Source organism: Triplophysa dalaica, chromosome 6, assembly GCF_015846415.1.
Source record: "Triplophysa dalaica isolate WHDGS20190420 chromosome 6, ASM1584641v1, whole genome shotgun sequence".
NCBI classification, from domain to species: domain Eukaryota; kingdom Metazoa; phylum Chordata; class Actinopteri; order Cypriniformes; family Nemacheilidae; genus Triplophysa; species Triplophysa dalaica.
The window spans coordinates 8,833,924-8,849,674 of NC_079547.1; the positions used below are offsets into that span (position 1 = coordinate 8,833,924).

At 42.0% G+C, this 15,751-nt stretch overlaps 1 protein-coding gene across 3 annotated transcripts in view; it reads left to right on the forward strand.

Moving 5' to 3' along the window:
• The window catches only part of slco2a1 (solute carrier organic anion transporter family, member 2A1), a 96,145-nt gene that overhangs the window by 25,464 nt on the left and 54,930 nt on the right, over positions 1-15,751 (forward strand). Inside the window, exons 2-5 of one of the 3 annotated variants that reach the window (XM_056751443.1) lie at positions 6,328-6,465; positions 6,736-6,898; positions 10,806-11,024; positions 11,129-11,227. In XM_056751443.1, coding sequence (XP_056607421.1) covers positions 6,328-6,465; positions 6,736-6,898; positions 10,806-11,024; positions 11,129-11,227 — 619 coding nt within the window. The remainder of the gene's footprint in view (positions 1-6,327; positions 6,466-6,735; positions 6,899-10,805; positions 11,025-11,128; positions 11,228-15,751) is intronic. The other 2 variants (XM_056751444.1, XM_056751445.1) reach the window with 2 other exon arrangements.

Below are 15,751 nucleotides of genomic sequence, written 5' to 3' on the forward strand. Positions count from 1 at the left end.
GCTCTTTTAGAGAAAAAAACTTGAAAACTTCTGGAACTGCCGAGACGCCCAGGGAAAGCTCCGAAGAACAAAAGGTGAATGAATGCGGCACGCCGTCTCCAATTTATACATGATTATCCGGCATGCAAATTTCATTCACCAATTTCATTGGCCTATTTCAAAACCAGTCGAAGTGATCACCCATCTGTCGGTTTGACACAATGTCGAGAGACCGACTGAAAGGGAACACATTTTAAGGACATTGAGTGTGAACTCATAGGATGAAGGAGACGGTTCTTAGCTGTGTCTTCAACACTGACGAGACCTCGATAGGCCACAACACTGACGAGGCCCGTACGGGCCACTGGTGAGACAAGCCCCGATAGTCCACAACACTGACAAGGCCCCAATAGGCCACATTACTGAGACAAGGCCCCGATAGGCCACAACACTGAGACCAGGCCCCGATAGGCCCCGGTGACTGATGAAACAAAACACCACCACCAGTAATTGCATGATTTACCTGGATCTTGGCCGGATAGGGCTCGTTGAGCTACCATGATGGTTGAGGAGTCCAGTCTTATGTAAGACTTGTAACCAGACGACCATCTACCCATTCGTTTGATGGTTTCTGTTGATATTCAACGTTCAGCAGCGGTAGTGGCTGCTCATATCCTGAAGGAGTGACCGGTATACAGGAGGGGTGAGAGATTGCAAGCTTTTGATGCGCAGGCTAATTTGGTTCTGAACCAGGCCTTAGTCACTTGCGCTCCATTAGGTAAAATAAAATGTGGAGAGTGGGAGGGGTTTTGGGGGCGGACTTTCAGATAGATCATCATAGAAGTGAACGGGCAGAATATGGTGTTGTGGGATTTTTGGAAGATTTATCATAGCGCCGGCTCGCTTCGTGTCAGTTTTAGTGTATTTGAGGGTGATTTAGAAGGCTATGGGGGAAAACTGTATGGGAAAAAGGCATTGCGTTGGGTCGAAAAATTTCGCTGAGTGTGACATGAATTCCCCCGGACGCATGAAGCCGTAGGAAGCTGAGAGGAACATGGCCTCAAGCATTCATTAACGCTTGCAGTCGTGCTGGAGTTAGGAGAAGACATGTCGAAGATGAGGTGTTTTTACCAGAATATTTTCTAGTAGCGTCACCGAGCGAGTTAAGGAATAAGGAGGGGAGTCGAACAGGCCGATTACATAACCTTTATTGACTTCGCTCTCCAGCAGAGATGAAACAATTCCGAGTTCAGACATGGCAGATTGTAAATACGTCACAAAGTTTCGTCACAAAGGAAGCAGTGAGTAATACCGACCCGGAACCCTTGAGATAGGCCGGTTAACAAATAATCTACAAAACAACTATCGGGCTGTGTCGAGAGGTATTTTGAGAGGATTGGGACGTTAATAGGAGTAGATACGAGGTTGATCAGAACTGTTAAATGTTATAATGTTCCGACCCCTATCGTCTGAACGCTTCCTTACATTTCCAGCACCGAGAACAGCGGGCGAATCTGGACTGGCGGTTGTTTTAGGGCAAAACTGAACTGAAACTGAAAATAGCACATGCAAGTATCATATGGCCGACAAAGTGGCGAACGAGTAGTTCTGTGTCTACTATAGACCAGTCAATTCTGGAGTTGAAAAGATAAATAATGGATGCGGATTTAGCAGAGAACCATGCATGGTATTCGTAGAACAGTGTACCCCCATAGCGTTGACTGAAGTCTGCCATCGTTCCTAAATAAATATCCATCTTCTCCCTCCTATCGGGATAAACTTGGCAGAGTATGTCGCAGTTAACTCCGAAAGCGATCGCGAATTCGCCCAACGACAGGTTACGTTGCAGTCTGGGATCGGACGTTCCGAGAAAAACTGCCACGTCACTGCAGTCGACCATTTTCCTGTCGACCGCAGGCGAGGGGAGTAGGAGTGAAGCCAAGTTAATGTCCTTACCTTGGATGATACTGTTGCGTAAAACAGGAGATACTGTTTCAATTTCGTTCTTGGTTGTAAGTTCATCTCTGTACGGGTAGTACTGTTGAAGTACAGGAGGAAGTTTTAGCTGTCGATCTGGCCAACCTGTATGCATTGTTCTGCAAAGCTGTCACAGTGATTGATCTGTGGCTGATTGCTCTTTCAACTATGCAAGCCTTGAAGAGGAGATGTGTTCAACTGAGATTACATTTACATTTAGACATTTAGCAGACGATTTTATCCAAAGCGACTAACAAAGAGTTTAGGAGCAGTAAGTGATAGTTCATACAGGAGCCATAATACATTAGGTGCCAATACAAAGTTACTGGTTTCAACAAAAGCTAGACCACTACCTGTTGAGAGAAAGGGTTAGTGTATTTTTTTTGTTGTTGTCAAGTATTCACAGAAGAGATGGGTTTTAAGTAGTTTTTTAAATGTTGTGAGAGATGTGGTTGAACGGACAGAGATAGGAAGAATGTTCCACCAGGAAGGAGTTGTGAATGAGAAAGAGCGGGAGAGCGATTTACTGCCCTTATGGGAAGGCAATACAAGCCGCCGCTGGTTTGCTGAACGCAGGGATCTTGATGGGGTGTAGGAGTGCAGGAGAGTGTGGAAGCAAGCCGGTGCAGATCCAGTGATAGTCCTGTAGGCAAGAATTAGTGACTTGAATCTGATACTGGCTGCAACCGGTAGCCAGTGAAGAGAGATGAAAAGGGGAGTCACGTGAGCCCTTTTGGGCTGTTGGAAGACGAGGCGTGCTGCGGCGTTCTGAACCAGCTGAAGTGGTTTGATAGCCTTTGCAGGAAGACCAGCAAGGAGAGCATTGCAGTAGTCCAACTTTGAGATTACCAAGGCCTGTACAAGGAGTTGTGCCGCATGCTCCGTGAGATATGGTCTGATCTTTCTAATGTTCAATAAGGCATATGGGGATGACCGTGTTGTCTTTGCAATGTGATCATTGAAGGACAGCTGTTCATCAAATATGACTCCGAGGTTCCTGGCTGTTTTGGAATGGGTGATTGTGGTATTGCCAAGATGGATGTTGAAATCGTGTTGGACCGTAGGGTGTGCCGGAAACACGAGTAGTTCGGTCTTGGCAGGGTTCAGCTGGAGGTGATGGTCTTTCATCCAAGCTGAGATGTCCTCGAGGCAGGCCGTAGTGCGAGCTGGCTGTAATGACATTACCTCAAAATCAGCTTTTTCAGCACCTGTGACTTCTGTGTCCTTCCTCGGAGCACGGGAAAGAGTATTGTCAAGGAACATTTCCATTCCCTTCATGTAACTTATCACGAAGTCATACTTCTGGAGTCTCAACATCATTCGTTGCAATCCTGCAGGCGCCATGTGTAGTGGTTTGTTAAGAATCGTAACCAATGGCTGATAATCTGTTTCGATTGTAATCTTCTTACCGTAGATGTAATCGTGAAATTTAACACAAGCAAAGACCACTGCTAGAAGTTCCTTCTTGATTTTATTGCTTTTAGCCAACGCAAGAGTCTTTGTGTGTAGATCCGTCTGCTCATGTATTTGACACAGTGCTATTGCTTTAGCTAGTGTTAGCTCACTGTCCCTCAGTAACAGTTTCCTCATGCCATCGTCGATTACGCCACACACCAGTCTGTCTCTCATTAGCTCATCTGTTAGATCGGCAAATTTACACGTTTTTGCTTTGTCCCTTAAATCACTCTATGGTTTCACCTGGTTTTCGATTTCTCATATGAAATTTGTCACGTTCTATTGTTACATTTGTTTGTGGGTTGCACATCTCACAGAATTGTCTATTCTCCCCCTATCCTGTGGAGAATCTGCTTCCAGAAGACATCAGACTTTCACCATCAGTAGCTACTTTTAATCATGATTAAAAACACACTTGTTTAGCTGTGCATTCACAACCTAAGCACTGTGCTGTTTACATAAACAGCACTTTATTTCTAATACATTTTCATTTTCATTTGCTCTTATTCTTATTATATATACAGTACACTCACATTTTTAATTTTATTGCCGTTTTATTGTTTCTTAAAATCTAAAGTATTTGTGATCTTAAATCATTTGCATTTTAAAGATACGTCTTATTGTCTCGGTCAATCATTTTATGTAAAGCACTTTGAATTGCCCTTGTGTGAAATGTGCTGTAAAAAAAACTTGCCTTGCCTTAGTTACATGTAATTATGCATAATTTATAATAAATGCATGTAACATGTGTAACATGGGCACCATAAAAATAAAGTGTTACCGTAAATTGTTTATGTTGTTTGAAAATGCATTGCTTTGATGAATGTTTTGCAAATAGTACCTTATAATTATGTATTTCTAAAATCATATATCTCCCAAACACAGAGGATGCCTACCCGACGAACCCAGTTAAACACCGGACCTCCTTTTCTCTATTCATTTGCTTGACTGCTCCCCCTGTCATGCATAATACATGGGAAATGTCCTATTGGGCAATTAAACTGTGCTGAAATAGTCTGATTATAACACCTAGTCCTATTAATCGAATTCTAAGCAGAAAGTGATTTTTCAGAATTAAAAGGTTCTATCTGCATTCCAAAAATCCCCATTTACAAATTTCTGAAAATGTTGATATTGTACATATAGAATACACATAAGGTCTCTGTCTTTTTCATGTATGAAAGAGATTTATTCTTTTTATCATTTTTTGCTAAACTTTTTAAAGTTCAGTATCTCAAAACCACTCAGAAAGTAAATAGAACCAAGGCGACGATATGATGTTTTATCAACAACGTTCGGGAGGAGCAGGTGCAAATAATTAACCCATTTGGGTTTCAATCACAGTTATCGCCTAACCAGCACTTTAAATACCAAACCAATCTTGCCTTCAGTCTCTTGACATCCTCCTCCACCCCGACTCCTCACCTTTAATTCTTTTTCCATCTCAGCTCCAGTGATAAGGCCTGGGTTCGGGCCCACTCCGGACCTGGGCTCCTCTCCCCAGTCAAGGGGCGGGTTCTCTGAGCTTGGGAGTGATACCGAGATCGGAACTCCCTCCCCGGGACAGTACGCCAAATACGCTTACCAGCCGTCCCACTTTATTATCCCACTTTGACGCCCATAGTGTGAACAAAGCATTTTATTACCAAAAATATGCAGCACTCGGACAAGTAAAAGTGTACCTGTCTGCTCAGACCCTGACATGTACGTTTCCACATCAAAGTTTTTATAAATATGAAAATTACGGTAGGTATTTGCACAAAATTGATTGTAGAGTGTGTGTGTTGTCCCGGTCAGTGTTCGGAAGTACCCAATTGCAAGGCAGTGGAAGGGTTAACAAAAAACTTTTAATAATAAAAACAAAACCCACTATGGGGAACACAATAAATTAAATAGGAATTTAAATAAGGGGGTAAAATAAACAATGTCCAAGAAATATAAGTCCAAAACATGAATGGGGAAGTCCAACACAGTATATCTTAGGAGACACAAACGGGAACGCAACAAGAGCGTATACATGCAATGAACCGACAAGGAACAAAGGGGACTAAGATAATGTATAGGGAAGATTGAACCGGGATGGTGACGGGAAGGTGACAAGACTAAAACACTAATGGAGACTGGCGGGAAGATAATGGGACGGTTGAGAGGGATGAAAGACAAATGGGTGCATTTGGAGAAACAAGGGGACGTAGCTAAAGCACGAATGAATGAATGAGGTCCCAAATCTCTACATGCCCCATCAGATTAGTTCATGTGTCTGGTAAATTACAAATAATTCTCTACTTTTGCTCATTGATGTCTTGGGCTCAAAAAAGACATCATTCTCTCTCTCACAGAATGTTGCTTTTGGTGCTGTTTCTTGTTGTTATGCTGCAGTTGGATCATACGTTAGTAGTTTAATTTATACAACGAATAAGGATAAAAGAATCTTTAGGATTTGAGGAAAATGCCTTTCAGTATTTCAAAATATAGTGTCACTAGGCAATTAAAAGCAGAGAGGCCACAGCTTCAGCTTTCTATTTTGTCTTTGTTTGATTACTAACAAACTTGAAAATGAGGGACCATGACAGCTGTTAATAGTTCAAAAAGGGGGAATGTAAAATTTGTTGATGTAAATCCTAAAGATTTAGATTAAAATGCGTTGTACTGTACATATTGTGAAATAAATCCCCCCATGGTTTAGATGCAGTAGTCCCATATTTCAATCTCTGTGGAGATTTGAGCAGGGACCTCCGATTGAAGGGAATGTTATGACCTTAGCAGCAAGAATAATTTATTTTAGTCTTTGAAGTTGTTTTTTAGATCCAAACATGTGTTAACTCTCATATGGCATATATTGATGAATACACTCCTTTAAATCACACACTGTGATCAGAACCCATATATCTAAAAGTTATTTTATTCTTCATGCAGATCTTTGTGTTGTGTCATGGCCTGCTTCAACTCACACAGCTTATGTATAGCTCTTACTTAAAGAGCACCATCACCACAATTGAGAGACGCTTTGGCCTGGATAGCCTCTCCTCAGGAACCATCTCTTCCCTCCATGAGGTACTTAAAGCCCCATGAATCCTAACCATCTTCAAACATCTGTCTTATTTTTTCACAAAGCCCTATCAGTAAGGCTCATGCACCAATTCATAAGCACTGAACCAGAAAATGCATTTCTTTTAACTGATTTCAAGTGTTTTTACCTACAGACAGCCTTATTTTGTTGTTTAATCTGTTTAACAAAACAAAGATTGTCAATACATCCTTAAAGCACCCCCGGGGAGCAACCCTGATGTATGGCTTGGCTTTTTCTTGTTCTGCTTATTACAGGTAGGAAACACAGTGTTTATAGTATTTGTCAGTTACATGGGTAGTCGGGTGCATCGACCTCGTTTCATTGGACTGGGTGGCCTGCTGATGTCCATTAGTGCCATGATTCTAGCGCTACCTCACTTCCTGTTGGAGCCCTATTCTTTTGACTCTGTCCTACATGGTAAGATGTTATTTAATTTATGCAGTCAGCCGAGATTATGTTTGTAAACTATGTTTGTGGGGCAGTCATGTGTCAGCAGAAATAGAAATTAGTATTTTAGTAAATATACAGGTATACAGGGTACAGTGTCTAGACAGTTTCACAATAGAGTGCCTGTAGATTATTTCTTATAACAATCACGGGAAAAACAATGACTTGGCTAAAATTGTGTCTCAAATATTACATAATATATATAATATAAGCTCAACCGTTAGATGTCAATGTACCATACAGTATAGTTTGTTTAAATTCTACCAAACTGCTGAACCCATTCAACAAATTGCTTTTTTAATAAAACAAACATAGAACAAAATTCAACAAATCATTTATTTCATACAATTATCATACAATAAAATAATATAAATTAATATTAACATAAATATAAATTATCAGACACTAGCCAAACACAAACCAGAAGTTAACTGGGGGTCATGCGCGTGTCTAATGAAACGTTATATATAATTAATCTCCACAGATTGTATTCATATTTGTCAAAACTGAAGTGCTGTTGCATGTGGTTATGTTAACATAAGGGTGTGTGACGGGTATAGGAACGACACACACAACAGTACACAGTTCATACGCCCTGGAGGGGAATTTTTTAAAGACGTGGCCCGTGGCCATCAAGAAAAATGTCAATGCGGGTCTCTGAGTCCGAGGAGATGGTTGTGAAGCGGTACGGTGTGTCCCGTGCCTCATCTGTCCCTTGTGTCCTTCGTGTCTCTCATGTCCTTTGTGTATCTCTTGTTCCTCATGTCCCTTGTGTTCTCCGTGTACTCCGTGATCATCGTGCAGAGTCGTTTCTGGGTGCGTGAATCCGTACCGGCTGCCGGTCGTCACTCGTCAGAACCATTTATCTGTGACTTGTTGATTCGTTCTGTTCCTATGGCAACGTTGATTGCCTTATGTGTAACTCACCACACCCCCCCCGTAAGCGTCGGCGTGGATTGGCGGGACGTCCTCTAGCTAGGCGGCGAAGGCCAAAGAGGGGGTGGGAGATTTATACCTAACCGGGACGTCCACCCTGCCCCCATTCTTGACAGACCATCGGCGTTGCCGTGTGAGGCCCCGGGTCAGTGTGTGAGGCATCAGTCTGGAGGGTTAAGGGGCAGCCGTAATCCGGGGTGTGGAGTATAGTTGATGACAACAGGGCCCGTTGCAAGGTATGGAAGGATTTATCTGCTTCAGGTGTCCATACAACCTTCTCTGGCTGCCCCTTTTTGGTCAGGTCGGTCAGGAGACTGGCTACAGAGGAGATGTTAGGAATGAAACATCTATAATATCCCACCAGCCCAAAAAAAGCTCAAACCTGGGTTTTATTCCGAGGTTGCGGAGCTTTCTTGATGGCTTCCAGCTTTTTTTCTTGGGGTTGGATTAGTCCCCTTCCAACGCAGAAACCTATGTACTGAGCCTCGTTGAGCCCCAGTTGTCACTTCTGTTGGTTCGCTACTAGCCCGGCCATCCTAAGATCGAAAGCTGGAAGCCTCATTCATCCGAAGGAAGACATTGCAGAAGCAGAGAGTGCCATCGGGCTTGGGAACCATCAGGATGGGGCTCAACCAGTGGCTATGGGAAGGCTCGATCATCACTAACTCTTTTTATGCGGATGATTTCCTCTTCTATAGCCTGCCGGTGAGCATCTGGGACCCGGTAGGGACGCTGCCTGATGATGATACCGGGGGGGGTTCAGATCTCATGCTGGATGATTGTGGTCTGCCCCCGCTGCTCGGAGAAGATATCACAAAAGTCACTGACCAGGATGCGAAGATCTTGTCTCTGGACGGCCAACAGCTGCCCACCCATGGGGGTCTCTGGTGGCCCGGTCTCCGCGAGAGCAGCCATCTGTGCCGGAGGTGCTATCCATCTTTTCAGTAAGTTGACATGTTAGAGTTTCTCCTCCTGCAGGCGTCCCGGTTGACAGACGCGGAAGTTGAACGGCCCGGCCTTTTCAATAACTGTATAGGGTCCACTCCAAGATGCCAGGAACAACATGCCCAGTTGCGCACTTCCTCTGCCACCACCCACCGCAGCATCCTCTTCAGGGTCTGTGTTACGTCTCTCGTTATTTAGATGTTAATTAGTCTAGGATTTTTATTAGACATAACACAAAATTAATATAGTTGTAATGGTGGTAACGGAAAAGCAACAGAAAAAGACAGACAACCAGCCAGCAATTTAGTTACAAGGATTTAGGATAAAGTAATTGAATGATAAAGTAGATGTATATAATATATACAAAGTAAAGAAGATAATGATAATAATAGTTTTTAATCAATAAACAATCTGGTGGAGAGGAGGGAGTAAAAGAGTGGTGCCTAAGTCAAAGAACAAAATATACCCAAAAGTAAGCTAACTAATGTTAAGGACCTAACTGACTAACAACAGAAAATGAAGAAAGAAACATCTTCAGCGTACAAGATGCTATAACTAAATTAAGCTCACTAACAAAACTAAACAGACATTTTAGCACCACGCCTACTTCTAGCGTGTCTAGTACATGGATACTTAATCTACGTGCATAAATGTAGGTCACGACCTGCTTACCTGACTCACAACCTCTCCTGCCAAGATAGTTTATTTTGAGCCGGTACAACGGCTGAAGCTTCAACGCATATATATCCATGGTGTAATTGTCAAATACACGAGCACATAAACAAACACCAACGCGAACAACAAAACAAGAGAGCATCGATCCGACTACAGTCAGTAAAAAAAAACGTGAAGCCCAAAGCACGAAACAATCTCTCAGACTGGTCTCAAACGAGAAAACAGTTCTCAAAGGGCGTGCACTCTGCCCAAACCAGAGTCTGTTTTAACTCTGCCACCATCCATTTTTAAACCACCCGTAAGCCGCTCTGTGACTGGCAATTGGTGAAGCGATCTCTGACATCAGAATCCCACGCCCACAAATTGACAGGCGGATCATCCAATAGATTTCCAAATCTGAAACAGTACAGACACACACACACGCAACTATACATTGCAAACAAAATTACATAGAACAGCATTCGTAACACTGCAGATTAACTATCTAAGGGTTAATACTTTCATGCGCTGTCTTTGATTGGTTGTAATGCTCAACTGGGTGACACTAAAAAATAACTGAAGAAACGTGATCGGACATGAACATATGAATGCTGTAACAGACATGTACGTTGCAGCATCCTTCACAACTTGTAAAAAACAGCTCAAAACACACCTGTTCCACATTTATTTGACTAATCAATAACTCAGTCTGTCTGTCAGATGGTTTAAAAAAATATATTGTTATTCATTCTCTCCTTTGCTTACTCCAGCTTCAATCCTTCTAGAAGCATGGAATTGTTAACTAACGGTACTGTTTAGCATGTTGACAAAATGTTTATATGCCCTCCTACTTGTAAGTTGCAAGAAAATGCAATTTAGCGTCTTCAATGTCTAAATTCTGTTTACTAAATTTCAATCCACAATGAGGAGTATTTAAAAGCTCACCACATGCTATTGCCAATAGTCTACTTTCAATCCAAAATTACCGACTTCTTGTTGGGTTAGCGCAGCACTTTGAACACATCTTTTGAAAATGTGAAACCCAGAGGGTCACAGTGGATGCCAACAGTGGTGCAAGTGCCAGATAGGCTGGTTCTGAATTTCTTAGGCTACAAAAGTGCGTGTCCCTGAGTCACTGGCTGAACTGGCCATGTTTATAGTTTATCCCTGATTATCTCCATTCAAAAAAATGTTTTTAAGCGCAAAGAATATGTATAGTAAATGCAGCAAAAAATCAGATTTTTATGAAGGCTGTTACTAAAGAGGAATATGAGAGAGCTCTAATGCACTGATAATGGTTGGGTGAAGTTCTCAAGCTGGCATGTCTGTTTTTTTTATCTAGCAGCAAGCAGACAGGACATGTGCTACTTGCAAACTAATGCAACAGGTACAAAAGCTTGTGGTCAGGAAGATTCACAGAAGCTTGCAGACACAAGTAAATTTTGGGGTTTAATAGCTTTTGCCCAACTGCTGTTTGGCATCGGCTCTGTTCCAATCCAACCTTTTGGAATATCTTACATAGATGACTTTGCTGGGCAAGGGAATTCTCCTCTTTATATTGGTAAGTTTAACTTTTTATCTTATTAATAAAAAAACAAAAAAAACAATGGAATGATAAAACAAAAACTGTAAAGATTAGTAATGTTTCTGTTTTGTATGGTACAGCTATTCTCTTTGCAGTGTCAGTGTTTGGTCCATCTTTTGGATATCTCCTGGGCTCTGTGGTTCTGAGAATTTATGTGGATGTGGACCGAGCTGATGCAGGTTTGTTTGTTTAAAAGCACAGCAACAAATGAATACTTTTCAGTAAATTTGGTCTGTTTCACGCTATGCAAAACCGGTGCATAAACATTGTATATTTATTTTGCAGGTCATATTCCCTTATTTAAACTCCCCACATACAGCCATGTTAAAAAGAAAGGACACCCTTTTCAATTTTATGGTTTTCCGTATCGGGACATAAAAAATCATGTGGTCCATGGCAGGCTTTTCCAAATTTAACTTAAATGAACAACAAGTGTCATTATGTATTGAATAAAAAATTGAGAAATTGCAAACAACTTAAGAACTACACCTCAGACTATACAAGCATCAGTTATCATGGAAATTAAAAAAATTGTGACGGTAATAAAAAAAAAACATTTGCACACTGCCACTGCTGCTCACAAATTAGTTTATTAAATATACATATTGTTTCAACCTAAAAAACTTCAACCTTCACCAGGCAAACAACATGTTCATGATTTTAGCAATTTATATCAAAATAGCCCATTAATCTTGAACAGCTACTATACAGTTAATGTAGGATTAAATGATAAAAAATATTTTCTGTTCACTTTAAAGTTTTGAAACACGATCTGTCAACTCTTCTACGGTACGGTTAAATATTATTACAGAGGTAAGCATTTAACAAATATACGTTAAACACTCTTTTCCCATAATGTCTTAATCTCGAGTTGGTAACAATTTATAATATTGTTTCATACTTAATAGGTAGTTATGCAGTAACTAATGCAAAACAGATGCTCAATACTGCATTGACACTGTAGTCTTTACTGATATCTAATAAGGAAGAAAGATTAACTAATCAGCAGGTAACAGAATCCAGATGTTTAATGTAAGTAACAATTAGTTACTTATGACTTATTTAAAAGTCATCAATAAATACTGAATGCTGCGTGTCTCCTGCAGAATTGTAAAACAACTAAGGCTCATTTAAAATAATTATCTATTAACTACTCATTAACAGCTGCTCAAAATACTTATGTCAATAAACTTATTATACATGTTCTGATTACTTTTAAAAATAAAAATGAAAGTAATTTTGTTTACTTTCAGTAAACTTAATTATTTTATATCATCAAACTATTGTCTAAAATTGTCCTTTTCAAAAAAAATAATCATATCAATCGTATCAATGAAATAAATCTAATGAATCTTTATCCTATTTTATATTTTATTTATTTAAATTGAAAGAAACTTAAGAAATACACATCCTAATCACTGCACAACTAGTCAATTTACCTCAAAAACATATCTGACATATCTCTCCTTGTTGCTTATTATGAATCTGGTGGACAATTAAGAAATTATTTGTAATTTATAATAAATTATTTATAAAATAGTATTAATCTTTTATTATTATGGAATTATTCTGTGAAAATCATAGTAACTTTTTAGTTATTACTCAGGTCTTACCATTACAGTATTAAGTAATAACTTATGATCCGGAACAGTATTATAAAGTGAAAACCATTGTAACTTTTTAATAATTACTCGGGTCTTACCATATCAGTATTAAGTAATTACTCATGATCCGGAACAGTATTATAAATTGAAAAACAAGGTAACTTTTTAATAATTGCTCAGGTCTAACCATATCAGTATTAAGTAATTATGATGCGGAACAGTAGTATGAAGTGAAATTCATGACAAACCGTTAATAAAAAGCAATTCTGTGGTAAAGGAAATTGAAAATGAAAATATTACTGTAAAACAAAAGCTTGTAGTAACTTACAAGCCACACACACACCAGAACAGAGCTGAATTTTAATGGACACAAAATATATATTTTAATAAATACTAACAAAATTTTACTGTTACACAGTATTAACAGTAATCAATGCAATATATAAAACTGGGTATGATTTTACTGCATGACTTATCATATCTGAAACAAAATGTTAACTGTAAATCCAGGCTTCGGTTATTAGGGTCCAGTTGTTTCTGTTACTCACCGTGTAAGTAACACACGTTGTTTGCTTCTCTTTTCTGTAGCTTTCATCTGTTGGTATAACTAATTTATGATTTAAAAACAGCAGCGATTTCATGTTGGAAATATCAATGAAGTAAATTGAAAGATGTGGTTTAGCATTTTAGCAGCATTCAATCTAAACACGCTGCTGCTGCGACTTCCGCATCATGCCCCTCCTACTTAAAGTAACAGTGCATTAGTTGTGGTTACAATACTGTAACGATCAGGGCCGTTCACCAACATTTTTAGAAGCAGTGTCCGAAACAAACAAAAAAGGGCACAAAGATTTGGGGCGGGGGAAAGACAGCACATGCTGTTAGAAATGCCTTTCTAATTATTACACTGTAGCACTCAATAAATATGTTAATCTATATTTGTGTTGTAGATGTTATAGATCTGCTTTGGAACAATGCAAATTGTGAAAAGCGCTATATAAATAAACTTGAATTGAAATGAAATACTCAAAAGATGAGGAAGATTGGAACCTACGAGGGGCTCGAAGGGGGGCCCAGAGAGGTCTGCCAGAACCACATTTAGGTCCCAAGAGGATATGGAGCAGAGACGAGGTGGATTCCGCCTTCTCACGCCCCTTAGGAACCTGGTGACCAGGTCGTGCTGCCCTAGAGACTTTCCATCAACTGAGTCGTGACGAGTGGCGATAGCGGCTACATACACCTTCAGTGTGGAGGGGGAGATGTTAGTCTCCAGTCTCTCTTGTAAGAAGGACAACACGATCCCGATTGAGCACCTCCATGGGTCTTCTCGTTGAGAGAGACACCAGGACGAGAAGAGACCCCATTTTTATGCGTATACCCGCCTAGTAGATGGGGCCCTAGCCTGGGTGATGGTCTTCGCCACAGAGGGGGGTAGCCTACTCAGGATCTCCTCGTACCATCTAGAGACCAGACATGGAGGTTCCAGTGGTCTGGTCTGGGATGCCAAAACGTGCCCTTCCCCTTTATAGAGCAGGTCCTCCGTTAGGGGAATGTACCAGGGGGTAGTCGTTGTCAAGAGCATCAGCTCTGAGAAACAAGTGCGGTTGGGCCAATGCGGCGCAACCAATAACACTTGGTGCTCCTCTGCCCTGACATTGCACAGTCTGTGCAATGAGGCTCACTGGGGGGAAGGCGTACTTCCGCTTGTGCACAAGGGCATCTGCACAAGGGCAGGGTGTACCAAAGCGGGCAATGGGCGGTGTCGAGGGAGGCGAACAGGTCTACCTTGGCCTGCCCGAACAGCATCGGAATGAGCTGGACTGCGCGGGGGTGGAGTCGCCACTCTCCGCGAGGCGTATATTGATGAGAAAGCGCATCGGCTGTCTGGTTCAGGTTGCCTGGGATGTGTGTGTCAACACGTTTTTGTAATCACCTGTTGACTCCATAGGAGGAGGCGTCGGGCAAGTCGTGTTAGCTGTCGTGAGCAAACGCCTCCCTGGTGATGTACGCCACATCTGTAGTGCTGTCTAGGCGGACCAGCACGTGCTTGTCCTGCACGAGAGGCCGTAGCCCCCTCAGTGTAAGTAGCACAGCCCAGAACTCTAGGCAATTGATATGCAAGCCCAGGCAGGGGGCCCGTCCAACGCCCTGCTACTGTGTGCCCATTGCATACTGCACCCCACTCCTGCAGGGAGGCATCCATCATCACCAAGACGTGTCTCGTAACCTGCCCAAGAGGGACCCCAGTCTGGAGAAAGATCATGGAAGACCAGGGGGTTAGGGTGCGTCGGTAGAGGGGAGCCTGCAGCCGGTGTGCCACGCTCTCCTCTGAACTCGACTCTGTAGCCAGTGTTGGAGCGGTCTCATGTGGATCAACCCGATGGATATTACCCCCGCTTAGGACGGCATGTGTCCCAGGAGCTTCTGAAACTGTTTCAGGGGGACCGCTGGCTGCGTGAAGTGTTTCAGGCAGTTCAACACTGACTGGGTGCGTACTTCGGACAGTCCCGCCGACATGGTGACGGAGTAGAGTTCCATGCCAAAAAAGAGGATGCTCTGCACCGGCGAGAGCTTGCTCTTTTCTCGGTTGACCTGTAGTCCCAATCGATCTAGGTGCCGGAGCACAAGGTCCCTTTGTGTACACAACAGATTTAGCGAGTGTGCTAAAATAAGCCAGTCGTGGAGATGGTTCAGTACCGGCACACCTATGTCCCTGAGGGGAGAAAGGGCGCCTTCCACGATCTTCGTGAAGACCCATGGGGACAGGGACAGACCGAAAGGGACGCAAGGGACGCCTGCCCCTTGTACACAAACCGTAGGAACGGCCGGTGTCGAGGGAAGATCAAGACATGAATTTAAGTGTCCTTAGGGTTGATTGCCACAAACCAGTCCTGACACCTGATGGATGTCAGGATGCGCCTCTGTGTGAGCATCCTGAATGGCAGCTTGTGAAGGTGCTTGTTCAGGGTACGCAGATCTAGAATGGGGCGCGATACGCCATCTTTCTTGGGAACAATGAAGTACCGACTTACCTGCCTGGCGAAACAGCTGCACACACAGTCAGTTTGAGAGTAGTGCTGGCTGTTGTGAGTGTTCGAC